Source organism: Hylobates moloch, unplaced genomic scaffold (genome assembly GCF_009828535.3).
Source record: "Hylobates moloch isolate HMO894 unplaced genomic scaffold, HMol_V3 SCAFFOLD_4, whole genome shotgun sequence".
NCBI lineage: Eukaryota > Metazoa > Chordata > Mammalia > Primates > Hylobatidae > Hylobates > Hylobates moloch.
In genome coordinates, this window is record NW_026652279.1 from 49,536,808 (window position 1) to 49,549,338 (window position 12,531).

Sequence of the window (12,531 nt, forward strand, 5' to 3'; positions counted from 1 at the left end):
AGATTCTGAAACAGTTCAATGAGAGAAAAAATATTTTTTTCAATAAATGGTGCTGAACTACTGGATTTACTTAGAAAAAAAAAAAGAAAAACTCTATTTTTACCTCACACCATACCTAAAACTGATTTGAGATGGACCATAGACTTAAATATAAAATCAAAAACTCTAAAATTTTTTGAAGAAAATACAATGGTAACCCAATTTTTAAAAAATGTACAAAATATTTGAACAGACACTTCTTCAAAAAGAAAGATGTGTACTAATATGCATGTTAAAAGTATTCAGCGTTACTACTCTAAGGAAATGCAAATTAAAATCACAGTGAGACATGTCATATGCTATTTAATTTATATGAAGATTTTAGAATTGGCAATTCTTATCTACAGAAGTAGAAATCAAAATACTAGCTGCCTCTCATTGGTGAAGGACTGATTAGGAAGGAGCATTAGAGAAATTTTGGGGATGTGAGATATTTTGCATCTTGATAGGATTGAGAGTTTTATGAGTAGATATACATTGTCAAAATTGACAAAATGGTACTTGAGTACATTTCAATGTATGTACATTATACCTCAGATTTCCTTATTACCAATGCTTGGGCTGCACCCTTGAAGAATTAGATCAGAATATTCAGTGGGGACCTCCTGGGTACCAATATTTTAAAGTTTCCCTTATGATTCTAATGTGCAACTTTGGGAGCCTCTAGTGTGGTTTCATGCTCTATCCCTAATTCCATCTGTGGATATAGAACAGAAGACTAGCTAGGGTTAAACATAAATTCTGGAAGTTAGAATTCCATAAATCCCCAAAAATGTGTAGCCTCAGATTGAAAAGTGTTAGTTCATTTGTCTATCAAGACTGACTTGAGATACAAGTAGATAAAGATATCAAGTGGCACGAAAGACATTTATTACTCCTTCTTCCTGACAGTGAAAGGGTACCAGTGAGGCAAAGTGTGAGGTGGAGAAAACATATCAAGGGCCTTGAGTTGTTCTCCTTTCCCAGGTAAGGAGAATTGTTTGATGCAGATATGCTGGTAATGTTGAATAGAGAACGGTGTGGCCATGCACAGCCAGGTGTGCATAGTAGATAAGGATTGATAAAATATAAGTGTATTCTCAGCTACCAGGAAGTGCAACAGTGGAAGTCAAAGATAAATATTCCTTCCCAATGTCTGTATTAAGTATTGATTTACTTGTCAAAACTTGTGTCCTAATTTTGGTTTGGTAACAAAACATGGATGAATTACATGCAGGAAGATAAAGAATACCCAGAGTGCTTTCATCATGTCTTAGATTAATTCCTCCCCTGCCATGAGCATCTATTAACACGGTACAACCTAGCTTAATTTATATTGGAAAATAGCTTAATTTATATTGGTAAATATAGGCTATATTATATGAAATTGCCATGAATACTTACTTTGTATTTTTTTCAATTCTAGATATTATTTCATGGAGTGTTAGTGTGCCTAATATCCCTTGTTGTCAATAGATTTATTTTGCCAGTGGCAGTTACTATACTAGGTAAGCCCTAACAATTACATTCCTGTGGAGAGAAAAACATTCTAAGTATGGTAAAGAAGTGCTAATAATAAAGAAAGAATCCATATACAGCCTAGGCAACATAGTGAGACCCCCATCTCTACAAAAAGTTTAAAAATTAGCCAGGTGTGGCAGTGCACACCTGTTGTCCTAGCTATTTGGAAGGCTGATTGGGGAGGATCGCTGGAACCCAGGAGGCTGATGCTGCAGTGAGGCAAGATCACACCACTGCACTCCACTCTGGGCAAGAGAGCAGGACCCTGTCTCAAAAAAAAAAAAAAAAAGAATCCATATAAATTATATAAATACAAGTCAGTGGTGCCTAATTTTTTTCAAATTTTATTTTACATGTGCAGGTTTGTTACATGGGTATACTGTGTGATGCTGAGGTTTGAGGTACAGATCTCATCACCAAGGTAGTGACCACAGTACCCAAAAGGTAGCTTTGCAACTCACATCCCGTTTCTCTTTCCCCACTCTAGTACTCCCTGGTGTCCACTGTTCCCATCTCTATGTTCATGTGTACTCAATGTTTAGCTCCCACAAAAGGTATTGGATTTTCTGCTCCTGCATTAATTCACTTAGGATAGTGGACTCTGGCTTTATCCATGTTGTGGCAAAGGGCATAATCTTGTTCTTTTTTATGGCTGCGTAGTATTCAATGGTGTATCTATAGCACATTTTCTTTATCCATTCCACCACTGATGGACACTTAGGTTGATTCCATCTCTTTGCTATTGTGAATAATGCTGTGATGAACATACAAGTGAATGTATCTTTTTTGTAGAATGATTTATTTTCCTTTGGCTATCTTGGGGTGGCTAGCTTGAATGGTAGTTCTGTTTATAGTTATTTGAGAAATCTCCAAACTGCTTTCCATAGTGGCTGAAATAATTTACATTCTCCTTTCTCACCAACAGTATATGTGTTCCCTTTTCCCCACAGCCTTGCCAGCATCTGTTATTTTTTGACTTTTTAATAATAACCATTCTGACTCGTGTGAGATGGTATCTCATTGTGATTTTGATTTGCGTTTCTTTTATGATTAGTGATGATGAGCATTATTTCACGTGTTTGTTGGCCACTTGTATGCCTTCTTTTGAGAAGTGTCTGTTCATGTACTTTGCCCATTAAGATTTTTTTTGTTTTAATTTTTGTGGATACATAGTAGTTGTATATATTTATGGGGTGCATGGGATATTTTGATACGGGTATAGAATGTGTAATAATCAATTAGGGTAAATGGAGTATCCATCACCTCAAGTGTTTATCCTTTGTGTTACAAACAATCCAATTATACACTTTTAGTTATTTTTAAATGCACAATTACTTATTCTTGACTATAGTCACTCTATCGTGTTATCAAATGCCAGATCTTTTTCATTCTTTCTATTTTTTGAACACATTAACCACCCAAATTTCCCCTTACCTCCCCACTACTCTTCACAGGCTCTGGTTAATCATCATTCTACTCTCTATCTCCGTAAGTTCAATTGTTTTAATTTTTAGCTCCCACAAATAAGTGAGAACATGCAAAGTTTTTCCTTCTGTGCCTGGCTTATTTCACTTAACATGACCTCCAGTTCCATCCATGCTGTTGCAAATGACAGGATCTCATTCTTTTTAATAGCTTAATGGTATGCCATTGTGTATATGTATAATATTTTCTTTATCCATTCATCTGTTGATGGACACTTAACCTTTGCCAATTTTTAAATGGGATTGTTTTTTGCCTGTTGCTTTAAGTTCCTTGTAGATTCTGGATATGAGACCTTTGTTAGATGTATAGTTTGCTAATATATTCTCCCATTTTACAGGTTGTCTGTTTACTCTATTAATAGTTTCTTTTGCTTTGCAGAAACTCTCTAGTTTAATTAGCTGTCGCTTGTCAATTTTTGTTTTGTTACAATTTTGGGGGGGACTTAGCCAAAAATTATTTCTCGAGGCTGGTGTGGAAAAAGTTATTTCCTAGGTTTTCTTCTAGGACTTTTATAGTTTGAGGTCTTACATTTAAATATTTAATCCATCTTGAGTTAATTTTTGTATATAGTGAAAGGTAGAGGTCCAGTTTCATTGTTCTGCATACAGCTAGCCAGTTATCACAGCACCATTTATTGAACAGGGAATCCATCCCCCATTGTCTGTTTTTGTCAGCTTTGTCAAACATCAGATGGCTGTAAGCATGCAGCTTTTCTTCTGGGTTCTCTATTCTGTCCCATTGAGCTATGTATCTGTTTTTGTACCAATACCATGTTGTTTTGGTTACTGTAGACCAGTAGTATAGTTTGAAGTCAAGTAGTGTGATGCTTCTGGCTTTGTTCTGTTTGCTTAGGATTGCATTGGCTATTTGGGCTCTCTCTTGGTTCTACATAAATTTTAGAACTGTTTTTCTCTAATCCTGTGAAAAATGACATTAGTAGTTCAATAGAAATTGTGTTGAATCTGCATATTGCTTTGGATAATGTGGCCATTTTAATGATATTGATTCTTTCAATCCATGAGCATGGAATGTTTTTCTATTTATTTGTGTAATCTCTGATTACTTTCACAGTGTTTTATAGTTCTCCTTGTAGAGATCTTTCACCTCCTTTGTTAGCTGTATTCCTAGATATTTCTCTTTTTTGTGGCTATTTTCTTCTTTTTTATTTTTAAAATGTTTGTTGGTACATAGTAGGTGTATATGTTTGTGGGGTACCCGAGATGTTTTGGTACAGGCATGCAAAGTGAAATAAGCACATCATAGAGAATAGGATATCCATCCCTTCAGGCATTTATCCTTTGAATTACAAACAATTCAATTGCTCTTTAAATTATTCTTAAAATGTAAAATTTTAAAAATGTTTAAAATTTAAAATATGACTCTTTAAATTATTCTTAAAATGTAAAGGTATTATTGACTATAGTCACCTTATTGTGTTGTCAAACAATAAGTCTTATTTATTCTTTCTATATTTTTGTGCCCATTAACCATCCCCACCTGCCCCATCCCCCTACCACCTTTCCCAGCCTCTGTTAACCATCATTCTACCCTCTATGTCCATGAGTTAAATTGTTTTTATTTTTAGATCCCACAAATAAGTGAGAATATGTGATGTTTGTCTTTCTGTGTGTGGCTTATTTCACTTAATGATCTTCAGAAAACACAACAGGTGCTAAATTTCTTAGGAAGCTAGAAACTGGACGTGTTCTAGAACAAAAAGATAGTTCAAGAGATTGGAATCTTAAAAGATAATGCAGATAACTTATCATATGTGCTTAACTGGCTCATGCAGTTATGGAAGCTAAGTCCCAAAGTATGCATTCCAAAGGCCTGAGAAACAAAAGAGCCAATAGTACAAGTTCCAGCTAAAGTCTGAAGGTAGGAGAAGACAGAAGTCCCTACTCAAAGACCACCAAGCAGAGACAACAAATTCTCTCTTGTTCAGACTTTTGTTTTATTGAGGCCTCCAACAGATTGGATGAGGCCCACCAACATTGGGAAAGGCAATGTACTAGTCTACCAATTTAAATGTCACCCTCATCCAAAAACACTCACAGATACACCCAGAATGTTTAACTGAATATATGGGCACCCTGTGGCCCAGTCAAGTTGACACATGAAACTAACCATTATACCTCTGTTTCTTTGTTTCCTCATATATCAAACTGGGAAAAAGGACTTACCTCAAAAGTTGGCCAGGTAACCAAAAACTTAATGCATGCAAAGTGCTGAAATGCACTTTTGCAGAATATAGTAAGCACTCAATAAACATTAGCTATTACTATTACACGCCTCACCTTTTGTGAGAAGAAATATGAAAGCAGAAAATGTTTAACTCTTTAGTATTTCCATTATTAAACAGTTTATGTTGAAATTTTATTTAAAGATTAGTGACAATAAGTTAAAAACAAAAGTAAGCTTTCTAACCCATATCAGAATGGTGGTGTTTCTACTATTTATCAAATGTGTGTTTGTATCAAAGGTCTTCGTGATGCCACATCAACAAAATATAAATCGGTTTGTTGCACATTTCAGCACTTTCAAGAGCTAACCAAGTCTGCAGCCTCTGCCCTTAAATTTGACAAAGATCTTGCTAATGCTGATTGGAACATGATTGAGAAAGCAATTATACTTGAAAACCCATACATGGTAAGCAAGTAATATCTTTTTTATTGCTTTAATGCAGATTTGATTATACTGAAGTATAAATCAGATCATAAATATTAATTCACAAGTTTTAATATTTGTAATTGATAGAGAAGTCATGTTGATAACTCTATTTAACAAAGTAGTAAGGGGGAGTGTTAAAGAACTTCATGATCACTGTGGGGCAAAGCAGAAGTCATAACCCCTTTGAATATATATGTTTAAAATATGTTTTTGGGGCACAGTTCCAAGATGGCCAAATAGGAACAGCTCCAGTCTACAGCTCCCAGCGTGAGTGATGCAGAAGACAGGTGATTTCTGCATTTCCAACTGAGGTACCAGGTTCATCTCACTGGGGCTTGTCGGACAGTGGGTGCAGGACAGTAGTTGCAGTGCACCGAGTGTGAGCTGACCCAGGGCAAGGCATCGCCTCACCCAGGAAGTGCAAGGGGTCAGGGAATTCCCTTTTGTAGCCAAGCAAAGCTGTGACAGATGGCACCTGGAAAATAGGGTCACTCCCACCCTAATACTGTGCTTTTCCAATGGTCTTAGCAAACGGCACACCAGGAGATTATATCCCGCACCTGGCTCAGAGGGTCCCACACCCATGGAGCTAGCTCATTGCTAGCATAGCAGTCTGAGATCAAACTGCAAGGAGGCAGTGAGGCTGGTGAGGGGTGCCCACCATTGCTGAGGCTTGAGTAGGTAAACAAAGACACCAGGAAGCTCGAACTGGGTGGAGCCCACTGCAGCTCAAGGAGGCCTGCCTGCCTCTGCAGACTCCACCTCTGGGGGCAGGGCATAGCTGAACAAAAGGCAGCAGAAACCTCTGCAGGCTTAAATGTCCCTGTCTGACAGCTTTGAAGAGAGTAATGTTTCTCCCAGCATGGAGTTTGAGATCTGAGAACAGACAGACTGCCTCCTCAAGTGGGTCTCTGACCCCTGAGTAGCCTAACTGGGAGGCACCCCCCAGTAGGGGCAGATTGACACCTCACATGGCCAGGTACTCCTCTGAGAGGAAACCTCCAGAGGAACAATCAGACAGCAACATTGCCTGTTCAGCAATATTCACTGTTCTGCAGCCTCTGCTGCTGATACTCAGGCAAACAGAGTCTGGAGTGGACCTCCAGTAAACTCCAACAGACCTGCAGCTGAGGGTCCTGACTGTTAGAAGGAAAACTAACAAACACAAAGGACATCCACACCAAAACCCCATCTGTACATCACCATCATCAAAGACCAAAAGTAGATAAAACCACAAAGATGGGGAAAAACAGAACAGAAAAACTGAAAATTCTAAAAATCAGAGCACCTCTCCTCCTCCAAAGGAATGCAGCTTCTCACCAGCAATGGAAAAAAGCTAGATGTAAAATGACTTTGACGAGTTGAGAGAAGAAGGCTTAAGATGATCAAACATCTCCAAGCTAAAGAAGGAAGTTCGAACCCATCGCAGAGAAGTTAACCTTGAAAAAAGATTAGACGAATGGCTAACTAGAATAATCAATGCAGAGAAGTCCTTAAAGGACCTGATGGAGCTGAAAACCATGGCACGAGAACTACGTCACGAATGCACAAGCTTCAGTAGCCGATTCAATCAACTGGAAGAAAGGGTATCAGTAATGGAAGATCAAAGGAATGAAATGAAGCGAGAAGAGAAGTTTAGAGAAAAAGGAATAAAAAGAAATGAACAAAGCCTCCAAGAAATATGGGACTATGTGAAAAGACCCAATCTACATCTGATTGGTGTACCTGAAAGTGACGGGGAGAATGGAACCAAGTTGGAAAACACTCTGCAGGATATTATCCAGGAGAACTTCCCCAACCTAGCAAGGCAGGCCAACATTCAAATTCAGGAAATACAGAGAACACCACAAAGATACTCTTTGACAAGACCAACTCCAAGACACATAATTGTCAGACTCACCAAAGTTGAAATGAAAGAAAAAATGTTAAGGGCAGACAGAGAGAAAAGTTGGGTTACCCACAAAGGGAAGACCATCAGACTAACAGCTGATCTCTCGGCAGAAATTCTACAAGCCAGAAGACAGTGGGGGCCAATATTCAACATTCTCAGAGAAAAGAATTTTCAACCCAGAATTTCATATCCAGCCAAACTAAGCTTCATAAGTGAAGGAGAAATCAAATCCTTTACAGACAAGCAAATGCTGAGAGATTTTGTCACCACCAGGCCTGCCCTAAAAGAGCTCCTGAAAGAAGCACTAAACATGGAAAGGAATAACCGGTACCAGCCACTGAAAAAACAAGCCAAATTGTAAAGATCATTGATGCTAGGAAGAAGCTGCATCCACTAATGGGCAAAATAACCAGCTAGCATCATAATGACAGGATCAAATTCACACATAACAATATTAACCTTAAATGTAAATGGGCTAAATGCTCCAATTAAAAGACACAGACTGGCAAATTGGATAAGGAGTCAAGACCCATCAGTGTGCTGTATTCAGGAAACCCATCTCACGTGCACATAGGCTCAAAATAAAGGGATGGAGGAAGATCTGCCAAGCAAATGGAAAACAAAAAAGGCAGGGGTTACAATCCTTGTCTCTGATAAAACAGACTTTAAACCAACAAAGATCAAAAGAGACAAAGAAGGCCATTACATAATGGTAAAGGGATCAATTAAACAAGAAGAGCTAACTATCCTAAACATATATGCACCCAATACAGGAGCACCCAGATTAATAAAGCAAGCCCTTAGAGACCTACAAAGAGACTTAGACTCACACACAATAATAATGGGAGACTTTGTCACCCCACTGTCGACATAAGACAGATCAACGAGACAGAAAGTTAACAAGGATATCCAGGAATTGAGATCAGCTCTGCACCAAGCGGACCTAATAGACATCTATAGAACTCTCCACCCCAAATCAACAGAACATACATTCTTCTCAGCACCACACCACACTTATTCCAAAACTGACCACATAGTTGGAAGTAAAGCACTCCTCCGCAAAAGTAAAAGAATAGAAATTACAACAAACTGTCTCTCAGACCACAGTGCAATCAAACTAGAACTCAGGATTAAGAAACTCACTCAAAACCACTCAACTACGTGGAAATGGAACAACCTGCTCCTGAATGACTACTGGGTACATAACGAAATGAAGGCAGAAATAAAGATGTTCTTTGAAACCAATGAGAACAAAGACACAACATACCAGAATCTCTGGGACACATTTATAGCAGTGTGTAGAGGGAAATTTATAGTACTAAATGCCCTCAAGAGAAAGCAGGAAAGATCTAAAATTGACACCCTAACATCACAATGAAAAGAACTAGAGAAGCAAAAGCAAACACATTCAAAAGCTAGCAGAAGGCAAGAAATAACTAAGATCAGAGCAGAACTGAAGGAAATAGAGACACGAAAAACCCTTCAAAAAATCAATGAATCCAGGAGCTGGTTTTTTGAAAAGATCCACCAAATTGATAGACCACCAGCAAGACTAATAAAGAAAAGAGAGAAAAATCAAATAGATGCAATAAAAAATGATAAAGGGGATGTCACCACCGATCCCACAGAAATACAAACTACCATCAGAGAATACTATAAACACCTCTACACAAATAAACTAGAAAATCTAGAAGATATGCATAAATTCCTTGACACATGCACCCTCCCAAGACTAAACCAGGAAGAAGTTAAATCTCTTAATAGACCAATAACAGGCTCTGAAATTGAAGCAATAATTAATAGCTTACCAACCAAAAAAAGTCCAGGACCAGATGGATTCACAGCCAAATTCTACCAGAGGTACAAGGAGGAGCTGATACCATTCCTTCTGAAACTATTCCAATCAATAGAAAAAGAGGGAATCCTCCCTAACTCATTTTATGAGGCCAGCATCATCCTGATACCAAAGCCTGGCAGAGACACAATACAAAAAGAGAATTTTAGACCAATATTCCTAATGAACATCGATGCAAAAATCCTCAATAAAATACTGGCAAACCGAATCCAGCAGCACATCAAAAAGCTTTTCCACCATGATCAAGTGGGCCTCATCCCTGGGATGCAAGGCTGGTTCAGCATATGCAAATCAATAAATGTAATCCAGCATATAAACAGAACCAAAGACAAAAACCACGATTATCTCAATAGATGCAGAAAAGGCCTTCGACAAAATTCAACAGCCCTTCATGCTAAAAGCTCTTAATAAATTAGGTATTGATGGGATGTATCGCAAAATAATAAGAGCTATTTATGACAAACCCATAGCCAATATCATACTGAATGGGCAAAAACTGAAAGCATTCCCTTTGATAACTGGCACAAGACAGGGATGCCCTCTCTCACAACTCCTATTCAACATAGTGTTGGAAGTTCTGGCCAGGGCAATCAGGCAGGAGAAGGAAATAAAGGGTATTCAATTAGGAAAAGAGGAAGTCAAATTGTCCCTGTTTGCAGATGACATGATTGTATATTTAGAAAACCCCACTGTCTCAGCCCCAAATCTCCTTAAGCTGATAAGCAACTTCAGCAAAGTCTCAGGATACAAAATCAGTGTGCAAAAATCACAAGCATCCTTATACACCAATAACAGACAGAGAGCCAAATCATGAGTGAACTCCTATTCACAACTGCTTCAAAGAGAATAAAATACCTAGGAATCCAACTTACAAGGGATGGGAAGGACCTGTTCAAGGAGAACTACAAACCACTGCTCAACAAAATAAAAGAGGATACAAACAAATGGAAGAAAATTCCATGCTCATGGATAGGAAGAATCAATATCGTGAAAATGGCCATACTGCCCAAGGTAACTTATAGATTCAATGCCATCCCTATCAAGCTACCAATGACATCCCTATCAAGCTACCAATGACTTTATTCACAGAATTGGAAAAAACTACTTTGAAGTTCATATGGAACCAAAAAAGAGCCCACATTGCTAAGTCAATCATAAGCCAAAAGAACAAAGCTGGAGGCATCACGCTACCTGACTTCAAACTATACTACAAGGCGCCAGGCGCAGTGGCTCATGCCTGTAATCCCAGCACTTTGAGAGGCCGAGGCGGGCGGATCACGAGATCAGGAGATTGAGACCATCCTGGCTAACACGATGAAACCCCGTCTCTACTAAAAAATACAAAAAATTAGCCGGGCGAGGTGGCGGGCGCCTGTATTCCCAGCTACTCAGGAGGCTGAGGCAGGAGAATGGCATGAACCCCGGGGGACGGAGCCTGCAGTGAGCTGAGATCGCGCCACTGCACTTCAGCCTGGGTGAAAGAGCGAGACTCCTTCTCAAAAACAAACAAACAAACAAACAAAAACTATACTACAAGGCTACAGTAACCAAATAGCCAAAGCAGCATGGTACTGGTACCAAAACAGAGATCTAGACCAATGGAACAGAACACAGCCCTCAGAAATAATACCACACATCTACAAATATCTGATCTTTGACAAGCTTGACAAAAACAAGAAATGGAGAAAGGATTCCCTATTTAACAAACGGTGCTGGGAAAACTGGCTAGCCATATGTAGAAAGCTGAAACTGGATACCTTCCTTATGCCCTACACAAAAATTAATTCAAGATGGATTAAAGCCTTAAATGTTAGACCTAAAACCATAAAAACCCTAGAAGGAAACCTAGGCAATACCATTCAGGACATAGGCATGGGCAAGGACTTCATGTCTAAAACACCAAAAGCAATGGCAACAAAAGCCAAAATTGACAAATGGGATCTAATTAAACTAAAGAGCTTCTGCACAGCAAAAGAAACTACCATCAGAGTGAACAGGCAACCTACAGAATGGGAGAAAATTTTTGCAATCTACGCATCTGACAAAGGGCTAATATCCAGAATCTACAATGAACTCAAACAAATTTACAAGTAAAAACAACCCCATCAAAAAGTGGGCAAAGGATATGAACAGACACTTCTCAAAAGAAGACATTTATGCAGCCAACAGATACATGAAAAAATGCTCATCATCACTGGTCATCAGAGAAATGCAAATCAAAACCACAATGAGATACCATTTCATACCACTTAGAATGGTGATCATTAAAAAGTCAGGAAACAACAGGTGCTGGAGAGGGATGTGGAGACATAGGAACACTTTTACACTGTTGGTGGGACTGTAAACTAGTTCAACCATTGTGGAAGACAGTGTGGCGATTCCTCAGGGATCTAGAACTAGAAATACTATTTGACTCAGCCATCCCATTACTGGGTATATACCCAAAGGATTATAAAACATGCTGCTATAAAGACATATGCACACATATGTTTATTGTGGCACTATTCACAATAGCAAAGACTTGGAACCAACCCAAATGTCCAACAATGATAGACTGGATTAAGAAAATGTGGCACATATACACCATGGAATACTATGCGGTCATAAAAAAGGATGAGTTCATGTCCTGTGTAGGGACATGGATGAAGCTGGAAACCATCATTCTTAGCAAACTATCCCAAGGACAAAAAACCAAACACTGCATGCTCTCACTCATCGGTGGGAATTGAACAATGAGAACAGGTGGACACAGGAAGGGGAACATCACACTCCGGCGACTGTTGTGGGGTGGGGGGAGGGGGGAGGGATAGCATTAGGAGATATACCTAATGCTAAATGACGAGTTAATGGGTGCAGCACACCAACATGGCACATGTATACATATGTAACAAACTTGCACGTTGTGCACATGTACCCTAGAACTTAAAGTATAATTAAAAAAAAGAATCAATAAATACCCAAAATTTGAAAATAAAATAAAATATATGTTTTATGTGTATGTTTAAAATATATATGTTTAAATTCAAAAGAGGAAGCCGTGTATTGGAGCTCTCTTTAAAAGACATCATAGGTCAGCACAGTGGCTCATGCC

At 38.6% G+C, this 12,531-nt stretch overlaps 1 protein-coding gene across 1 annotated transcript in view; it reads left to right on the plus strand.

Moving 5' to 3' along the window:
* The window catches only part of SLC9C1 (solute carrier family 9 member C1), a 175,937-nt gene that overhangs the window by 42,859 nt on the left and 120,547 nt on the right, over positions 1 to 12,531 (plus strand). The window contains 2 exon segments of the mRNA XM_032755066.2: positions 1,445 to 1,526; positions 5,507 to 5,673. Of these exon segments, the coding sequence (XP_032610957.1) occupies positions 1,445 to 1,526; positions 5,507 to 5,673 (249 nt within the window).